Source organism: Pestalotiopsis fici (genome assembly GCF_000516985.1).
Source record: "Pestalotiopsis fici W106-1 unplaced genomic scaffold PFICI_Scf_9, whole genome shotgun sequence".
NCBI classification, from domain to species: Eukaryota; Fungi; Ascomycota; class Sordariomycetes; order Amphisphaeriales; family Sporocadaceae; genus Pestalotiopsis; species Pestalotiopsis fici.
In genome coordinates, this window is record NW_006917099.1 from 991,237 (window position 1) to 1,001,060 (window position 9,824).

A 9,824-nucleotide genomic window follows, 5' to 3' on the forward strand; every position below is an offset into this window, starting at 1 on the left:
CGATGAGATAAACAAGGGTGGTTATAAAAATATGAGGGACTGTCCGATAGCGAGGTTCCATTCTACGCAATACACCTGTAATTCGTCTCAACCGGTTTATAGAATTTTTACCTTATTAATTCCTTAAATCTAGCTGTCGTCTGCAGAATAAGATATCGATTAGCCTAATAAGATTTATTCCAGTTTCCTAGGCATGAAGTTTGAAACCTCTCGAGGAGGTCCCCTTCGATAGTTGCTGTAAACTCTTTAATAGCTTATACGCCAGATTTTACCTTTTAGTAGGCAAAATCGTTCTGCTCGGAAATATTAACTATAGTGTTTAGCTGAAAGAGCAGATTATCGGCTTTGTTCCGCTCGATGCCTATAATGTTACTACCTATTGCCACAGAGAGTTGGACAAAATTTATAGGCAGAGGCTGGAACAGGCATTATATCAGGCGTCTGATATGAAAGCCTTTAGGTCGTTGACGAGTTCTTCGAAAGAACTTTTTATAAGTCATATCCTTAGAAATCATCAATCGACATAATTAGCAGCTTCTCGACGATTTTGCGATTGTTTTTGTTACTATATAATTACTTCGATCCTTGGACCCTCCTTTGCAAAGATATGAAAAATAAAAGATAAGTCTAGTAGTATCCGAAACCGCGGTTAGACAAACTAAGTCTAAATCCTATTGCCGGTACTTATAACAGCATTAAAGCACCCGCCTTTTCCAGCCTCTTTACGATCTCCTGGTGTCCTTCGTATAAAGCAGCATAAAGAGCGTTACCGTAATCTCCGCCTTGGGCATTAACGTCGGCTTTGTTATCGATTAGAATTTGCACGATCTCCTGGTGTCCTTCGGCTGAAGCAGCCTGCAAAGCGTTGCCGTATGTTCCGCCCTGGGCATTAACGTCGGCGCCGTTGTTAATTAGCAGCTGCACGGTCTCCTGGTGTCCTCCCTCTGAAGCAGCCTGCAGAGCGTTGCCGTAACTTCCGCCCTGGGCATTAATATCTACTTCCTTCGTCTTGAGAAGCAGTTGGACCACTTCAGTATGTCCATTCTCGGCTGCCCGCAATAGCGGTGTCCCACCTGTACTATCTTTTGCATTTTGGTTCCTTTTATTCCATACTGCAGGTAAAACTTTTGCAAGCCCAAAAATGGCTGCAAGGTGTGTTGCTACCATTCTGCTAGGTGCCCTTTGACTGTATCCCGGATAGTGCCAGAGCCTACCAGTAAAATATGCTTGGACTGATGCATCGATCTGCGCAGGTTTCCTAAGAAATCCAAGCACTTCCTCACATCCAGGGGTTGCTCGTGCGTGGTGACCCCAATGAGAAGCCGCATATTCAAAGAATGGATGTCCCTTGAGACGGTCCTCATACTCCTGATCGCTCTGGCAGCGCCCGTTTGCAAAAGCGTCGAATGAAAGATATGTAGTGCAAGTCGCTGCTAATGCCGAATGCGCTGTAGGAAACCATGTGTCTCGCGTGCTTTCGAAGTAATGTTGTGTCGTGTAATGCACCAATCGGACAATGCTGCTCGCTTCATCGATTGTTACTAATCCTGCACAGACGGAAACCACGTCACGGATTTCTGTAATGTTATCATTATCGAGCTTTGTTTCACCGATTTCAACGGCAAGAGCATGCTGCAATTCTGTCTTGGTGAGTGGCCGTTGTGCGCATGTGATCCATGCTAGCACTTGCTTCGCACGCTTGGCTTGCCCTTCGAGCTGGCCTTCGATTCGTTTCATCGCACCATAATACGCTGCCTCATAACTTTTCGAGCCGTTTACCAAATCCTGCAATGCGTTCCGCAAGACCTTAGGATTATCTTTGTCCATGAGAGTATCGCAATAGAGCTGAGCAAGCAGAAACCTGGTCAATTAGCATAGCTCGGTTGGACGTGTTTACAACAGACCTACATTCCGTCCACTGTCCGACTAATGGTCTGCGTGATCTCGTCTTGCAAGTCGCTTCTCTCGGCAACAAACTTGGGAAGGCGTGATACGGCGCCTTTCAGATATCTTTCGATATCTTCTTCACTAGCTCGTATCTCAATTGTCAAGCCATTCGAGAATTCCTTCTCAATGTCAGGCATATGCCGAGACGTCGCGAAGACGCTAATGCTTTGATGAGTCTGGAGGCTGAAGAGTTGGTGGAGGAATCGTGCTCTGCAATTGTCTGCCACCTGGCATTCGTCTAGTGCATCAACGACGATGAATATCCTGGCAAAAGTTGCAGCCACAGCCTGAAGTGCCGTTGCGATCTCTTCCAAAGTCGGTCTGGTTTGTTTCCTCGCATGTTCCCCGTGGAGCTTATATAGAACAGGCGGTAAGAAGGGACCGTTGCAGGCCAGTTGTTTCAGCAGGCTAGACATGAGATGCTCAAGTTTCTGCTCCACTTGGCGGTTGAAATTGCAGTAGACGTAGACCACCGCAGTGGTGAGACCGGCAGAAAAACGAGTTTCGAGGTTGTCGATGACGATGGATGAGAGAATTGTCTTGCCAGCTCCAGGTATGCCAGGACAAAATAGTCTTTGTCCAGGCTCTTCTACCCACCTTTGGTATGTTTCGCAATCAAGAAGCCACTGTCCTGTGCCAGGCTGTCGTCTTCGCAAATAGTCGGAATGCTGCGGGCCGAAATCGACAGGAGTGAGCCAATTCAGCACTTTGAGATCCTCTTCTCTTTCAAGGATGAGTCTAGTCTGCGCAACTTGAGATTTCGTTTCAGACAGCTCACTGGACACTATTTTTCAACGTTAAAACCTTTGCTGCAGCACACAGAAATTGCTTGGAATTACTCACCTCTAGCTAATACATCCTTTACCGTTTCCTCTTGATCGACATCCTGTGGCTGGATATATCCCAGAAGCTCTTTCGCAAATGCTGCTGCAACGGCAGCAGCATGTTCCTGCCACGCTTTGTTTTTGTGCGAGTCGGCGTAGTCACAGATGCCTCGAATCACAATGCACGGGAAGTTGTCCATCAGTCCCGCAGCCTCCATTTCGACACAAAGGGCGTGCTTATCCATGTGTTTCGACAACTGATCCCTAACGCTGGCATCCTTGACCACCTGGTTACCCGATGCGATCAGCCCATAGTGCACGCGCATGTCTCTCGGTTTCCTTTTTACTATCTGGGCCTTGTCGCAGTGCTGGCAGTCATCTTGAACGTCATCCTCTGATTCATCCTCCCCATCCCCTGAGGAATCTTGATGCTGCTTCTCCACATGACAATAGCTTGCTTTAAAGAGGACATCTCGTAGAGAATCAGATCGCAGGTATTTCGGTACTAATAGTGGCCAGTCTTGCCGAATCTGATCCAGGTATTCTGGAATCCTTGTGCCCTTCATAGCAATATCCGACTCCAGCGTCGTCAAGGCAGATAGAAGCAGATTTGGTGGATTGTTCAGCGCACCCGTTCGTCGGAATGTCCCGCCTTGCTCGGCCTTGCCCATGTCCCACTGCACGACGCCAGGAAACTGATCAACAGGTACGCTGACAACGACGTCTCCAAGCCGTACTTTAGGCGGGATGCCGCCACCAATACCGACCATCAGCCCGAATCGGACGGCTGGAAAGGCGCGAATCAAGTGGGTGGCAACAGTCGCAGCTGAACTGGTGCCGATCTTGCCCTTTGGCAAACAGGCAATCACGACATTATGGCCACAGATTGAGCCGAGCGTGTAGGAGTTGGGGTCGTTGGGAGATTTTGAGAGGCTCGGGTGTCGCTCCTCGAGCATAGCGAATGCGGCCGTCTGCTCCTTAGGCAGGGCGCAGACCCAGCCGACTGTGTAGGCATCGTGCGTGCGCGGGCGCGTTGCCATCGCGAGTCCCTCGGTGAGAGTGCTCTCGGCAGTTGTTGATGGATACGCAATGACTCAGTTAAGAGTTCGGTGCCATGACCAGGCGGGCAGGCAGGTGAGGAGTTGAGGAAAGTCCTACGCAGCCTCGCGGGCTGACTCGACAGCGCTTAATGCATGTCGCATTGCTGCGACTATGGCGGTGATTGGCCAGCAGTGTGCATGATCATTATGTGCGGGGTCGCATAGCCGCGACGATTTCTATCCTGTTCTATGCGATAGTAACAATTGAAACAAAGTCCTAATCAACATGCATGACTGCGCAATTATAAGTATTTTGTGTTTTCAAAGGCATGTTCTAGGATGCACATTAGCGTTGACCTACAGTGGGCGACTGATCATGAGTTAGTACCTGGTAATTTAGGGTGTACGCACTGAGCGGCTAGCAGGGTGTAGCGCTACTTAGGGCAGAGCGGATGGGAAGCTGGGTTTTCTAAGAGCTATGATCGTATTTGATAAACATGATGGAGAAATACATACACACTGGCTAAGACTACAATCTCAGACTTCCAGCATTGGGTAGTTTGTACGCTCTAATGCTCCGACCGTCCTTTTTTTCAAACTTACAAAAGTCTCGTCTATACACTGGCCCGACACAGCATGGAAAACTGTACAAGTTACGTTTCAACACAAAACAAAGGGCAGAAATAGTTTGATCGCTTATATAAAGTGTATCAGACGATATACACGGGGATGCGACTGCCGTACACATCGCTCTTGCTGACCTGAATATCCATCTTATGGAAAGTGTGCAGCTGTAACCAGCATAGCATGCGGAATACGAGGGTGCACCACACCTCATCGACGTCTTCCGCACCGCTATTGCTTGGCTCGAGACTCGGATCTGTAGTTTCGCCCGAGACGTTGATTGACCCAGAATTGTCCTGGCTAGCTCCATTTTGGCTGCTTGCAGGAGCTTGCTCGCGCACGATTCGGACAACCTCTGGCCGTATACGATCGAAATACATGTCAATCAATAGAGACTCCTTCTCCGCGGATGCGGAATCAATGTCATGGATCGTAATAGCGTTACTATTCGAACCTTGGTCGGTTTCTTTCTTTTCCTCGTGAAGGATACGCATGATCTCTTGGATATGCACACGAACAATCTGCTTCACCATGGACGGGCTGCGTGCTTCGATCTTTCCAAGGTAATCATCGCACAGCTCGACTCCATCGCGTAGGTGGCTGAGATTGTCGATGAGAGAGGCACCAGGTGGATCCTCGCGAAAGAAGTCTGGCGTGCTTTCCTGAGCCCGAAGTAGCGAGAACTCTGGGACGTTTTCCGCCCAATTGATAATGTTGTTCAAATGCTCGCTCTCTTCCGAGGATCGGCCGTGAAGCAGCTTTAACGAGATGATGTATTTGTTTAGAAGTCTCGGTAGAGAAAAGGTGCTAGGATCCCAATGAAAGCCTGTGGGGTTTGGAAGTACCCGGAACACGGTGTCTTTTACGTGTAGCATCTCGCCTACCATGCCGAGGAGTTCGAATGCAACTATGCAGAATTAGATGAGCCGCCTTTCTTGATTCATTTAGGGGTCGTCTTACCAGCAAATAAATGACTGTGACGAGACTGGTCGAGGTTCTTCCGGAAATAATTGACAGTCCTGTTATTGCAGCCAAACACCACAAGGGTATTGGCAATCGCCGCGGGATCCTCCAGCTGGAGACTTTCGACCCCTTTGGCCTCATCGGCGTAAACCACTCGGTCTTGTTTGAAGATGGTAGGGACGATGCCAAAGCATAGCTTCTTGATATTATAGTTGGGAACTACGCGGTTCTTTTGAAACCACGTTGGTCCTTGTTTCTGGAAATTGAACGTAATACCCAGGCTCTGTATGGACGAGCCGTCAATGACAAAGCCGTTGCCCTGGGCACGATATCGGTGATTGTTTACATCAAAGATCCTCCAGTGGATACCTAGGATGGCAGCAATCTCAATTATGTGAGATATAGTAGTAGTAGCATAGGGCTTTGCAAAGTCCTTGGGCATGCTGTCCCAAGTTCGCCGCTTTCTTTGCATGCACACTACCAGGGAGTGGTGGTGGTGAGGCGCGTCGGGAGGCGTCGGATTCATAGGAGGGGGGCGAGGACCGATGGTGCTGCGCCGCTCCGCTGACTTCTTCGCTTGCCACTCTCGAGATTCCGTCTCCATTCGACAAACGGCCATAAGGAGACCATACCAGGTGGCCTTTTCGTTGTCGGCTGTATGAATGGCCTGGCGCGTGCTTTTCTTGGATTTCTTGATGTCAAACTCCTCGACGCTGTCAGTATATTCAAAATTGTCGGGGCTCCCGTCCATCCGAACGATGCGCGCGTCAATTGGGGCGAAGGCCTCGTCTCCTAGAGGACCCTTGGTGTTTTTCGGCCTAGCGACGAAAATGACTGGGACCTCGAATTGGACCTCGAAACGGAACTCGGTCCAAATCATGTGGCGCCTGGCAAACTTGGCCCATTTCCCTATAACAGCCTCACTGCAGGAAGAGAAGCCGGTGGCGGTAGCCAGGTACTGCTGGAGGGCCTGGAGGATGGCGATTGCAAAGGCTAATACAGAGATGACCAAAGCGACGACAGCAACAATGAGCTCGACGTAGTCGTCCCCCCCTTCGCTGCTCGAGGAGCTCTGGTCATTTGAAGACATGGCTATTGAAACGCGATTTAGTATTCATCCCGTCATGAGGTGAAGAGTCACGGCCAACCTTGGTAGTTTCAACGTGATAAAATTCGACATACGGATTTTGTTGTCTTGGTAGAGATGTTGTCAGCTAAGATTTGTTGTCATTATTTTTTTCACCGTGGGAATTGATCCTACAGGATCGACCAAAATTCAGCTCTTATACAGGGTCCAGGACCACATGTGCTTATGGGGCCGCCACGTAAACCTTGAACTCACAGCTGACAGTAGCCTAAAAGCGGGTGAGCAACTGGGTTACTCCACTAACTAGGCGGATTGAGGGGGTTCGGATCATACCTAGGGCACAAAATTGGCTTGGCTGCAACGGGCTCTGCCCCTACTAGCGCGGACGTTGCCCTATCAGACAGTATACCTAGTAGTAGCCAGAACAGCCCGTCCACTTTCGCTAGGTGGATATATCCTTTGAACGGTCAAGCCGGCAAAGCATAATGTTTCGCCATGTTCTTCGGTGAACTGCGCAAGGCTTGCGCCTTCAGCCTCCTTGATAATCACTATTTCTGGCATGCCAATGTCTCGGCGATACAGTTTATCCGCCTTGTGAATGAAACGAGCCTTTCGGTAGGGTTCATTCCCGAATAGAAGCAATCTTTAATTAATGACTGGGAAAGATCTGGTGCTGGCAACCAAAGCACGAGAAACCAAGTTGGCCTGGCGAACAGAACAAGAAGAAGTTCAAAGCACTCTTTATCCTTTAATAGCCATGAAGGTCACATGAAAATTCATCTAATCACATGTAGCCGTGGCCAAATACTCATCTATGTGATTCAATCTCATTCCCTGCATAATATCACCTCAGCACTCTGCGTGGACATGATTCTCGCAAAACTGCATCGCACGTAGCAAATTCATGCGGTGAAATATATTTGCAAACGTTCTGTGGCTTGCACTTTTGGAAAGGCTTATTGCTGAAGAGAATCGATTGACTCAGCCACGTGCCAATAGCTGTTGGTGAAGGTACCGGGGGCGCAGGCGCTAGTATCCGCCCAGTTAAATCTTAAAATAAAATTAAGCTCCGAAAGCCTCGAGTCAAACGACACTGAAAGTACATATGTATATGATTTATGATATAAGTCAGGTCAGTGCTGAAAAGTAGTTGCATAGTATCGTAAAAATAGCAGAATGAGTGCTTGGCAGTCAGAATTTCAGCTCGAAGTAATTCGGATAGCAAGCCATAGATCGGTGCGTGACTTTGATTCGTACATTTTGTGCGTTCACAAGTTGCTCGATAGCGTGCATACTCACAACTGTTTCCTTGGTTACCTCACGTTGTGCTGCGCCTCTAGAATACTTTGAGTGTCGGAGAATCTCCTTCCGGCCAATAGGTCGGATTAGCTGCCGTCCCAAGTGCACTGAGTGTAGCCGGCCCCGTGATCTCAGCCTTGTCTACCAGATGCCACACGTGGGATTCCTCCCCAAGATGCCCGTTATAGAATTATCTTGATGGAGGCTTGGATTGGTGTGGTTCGCGTTATATTAGCTCTCAGCAACAATGCAAAAATGATGTTTTGAAGCTTATAGAAAGTATATAAGCGTTTGCCATCTTGTGCTTGAACGATTTTCTTTTTTACCACTCATCATTGCAATTATTGAATTGTAACCAGCAGAAAGAATATTGTTACTCTCCACAGTGTTTTTTTTTTTCACCCCTCTTCTTCTTTTATATTCTCTTGCGTCTCCTGAATCCATCGGGTATTCTCTGTTCATTCCATACATGTAGCCATGTTACTCCTCGGCCATGCCAACGTCGCATCGTTGTTGCTCCTTTCTGCAACAACGAGTTCAGTCCTCGGTGCCCCTGTCAACGAGGTCGACTTGGCTCATTCATCTCTTGTTCCTCGTCGAACTCGCGATGTTGACGACCTCTCCAAACTGGACGAGATCTGCGGCCATGACATCAACAAAGAAAGTTTGAAGGATATATGGGAAATGACGCGCGTGGGAGGCTTCCTCGACATCATTGTGAACGGCACCTCTATAGGGGCGTACCCCAACTGGGTTCAGAACCTCGACAAGGCCACCTGGGATAAGCAGCAGTCCGACGCGTGGGACTGCACCAGCTTCCCTGGGAAATGTGGCCCCGCGGCTGACTGCAAAGAGTTCTTCCTCATCAGAGATCGGCCCCAGGAATACTGGATCTTCAAATCCATAGACGGTGCGCACAAGGTCATGAACAGGCTGCACGAGGAGCTCCAGAACGACGCCAACGTGGTCCAATTTGACTTGGACGGCATCATCTCCGACTTTCAAGGCGGGATCAAGGACCTCACCGACATCTACGGGAAAATGGCTGCGGCTTTCACCATTGGGGCTGGGGCCGTGAGCGTGGTGCCTGGCCCAGGAAAGCTCGCCAGCGCCGCGTTCAATGTCGTGGCCGGTGTCTTTAGCTTGGCCGCTCTGGACAAGCCTCCCGACTCGAAGCCGACTGCGCAGGAGTATCTCAAGAACTATTTCGAACAGTCCCAGAATGCTCTCAAAGACACGGCCCGCAATCTGTTCGGTACTGGTGATCAGAAGAAGCTTCCCAACCTTTCGAATCCTCACCACTGGCTAACGGAAGTGGCTCAATTTTTCGATGATGGCAAGTTCTTGATTGAGAATGTCGATGAAGCCACAGATACCACAGTCAAGACGGCCAGGATACATCTGGTATGTGTGCACTTATAGCTGCCCTTTTTTCTCGCTCTTTGTTGCTAAACGTGACCTAGCGACAAGCCATTGGTATGTCCGTTCTCGACTCACAGGGGTGGAAACTCTTCATCGATCCAGGTATCAAGGATGAGGCACGGTGCAAGAAGGATGGGAGCTCCCACATCTGGAGGAGCGAAAGCAACGAGTGCTGGGGCCTTCTCAAGTGGGAAAAGATCCCTTCTGGCGACCCCTTCTCCAAGGACAGGATCAAGGTCACCCAGTTGCCCGAGAAAACTGTCCAGAAGATGACAAAAGACTACGAGATGGATTTGAAAACAGTCTACGATAACGCCGTCGCTTGCAAGCTAGCGCATCCGGATGGCAGTGCTCGCGCCATCAAAGTCCAGGAATTGAGCCCAGATGGCAGCAACCTTCCGCAGTGCTTCTTCAGCATAGACGTTGCCAAGGGTACATTTACCGCCAATGAATACAAACCGCAGGATCTTTGGGGCAAATGGTAGAGACCATAGGTAATTAGATCATGTGCGGGTTAATATGCTGTTGGCTATATCTCCTTTAAGGGTCTGGGCTGCGCTATTCCAATCTACTTTTGCTTTTACGAGCGCAGGGGCAAATCCAAGCTCGGCTGATTCT

The 9,824-nt window shown here is 49.1% G+C and overlaps 3 protein-coding genes across 3 annotated transcripts; 1 reads left to right on the forward strand and 2 right to left on the reverse strand.

Moving 5' to 3' along the window:
- Window positions 1-684: 684 nt before the first annotated feature.
- On the reverse strand, window positions 685-3,811 carry PFICI_11720 (uncharacterized protein; the record flags this gene model as incomplete). The annotated part of the gene is made up of 3 exons (XM_007840301.1): window positions 685-1,861; window positions 1,909-2,731; window positions 2,791-3,811. The coding sequence occupies 3 exons, from the start codon at window positions 3,809-3,811 to the stop codon at window positions 685-687; spliced, it is 3,021 nt and encodes a 1,006-aa protein (XP_007838492.1).
- A 710-nt stretch (window positions 3,812-4,521) lies between these two features.
- PFICI_11721 (uncharacterized protein) lies at window positions 4,522-6,488 on the reverse strand (the record flags this gene model as incomplete). The annotated part of the gene is made up of 2 exons (XM_007840302.1): window positions 4,522-5,342; window positions 5,396-6,488. 2 exons carry the CDS (start codon window positions 6,486-6,488, stop codon window positions 4,522-4,524), a joined length of 1,914 nt encoding a protein of 637 aa, XP_007838493.1.
- A 1,773-nt stretch (window positions 6,489-8,261) lies between these two features.
- PFICI_11722 (uncharacterized protein) lies at window positions 8,262-9,691 on the forward strand (the record flags this gene model as incomplete). The annotated part of the gene is made up of 2 exons (XM_007840303.1): window positions 8,262-9,188; window positions 9,248-9,691. 2 exons carry the CDS (start codon window positions 8,262-8,264, stop codon window positions 9,689-9,691), a joined length of 1,371 nt encoding a protein of 456 aa, XP_007838494.1.
- Between the last annotated feature and the right edge of the window lie 133 nt (window positions 9,692-9,824).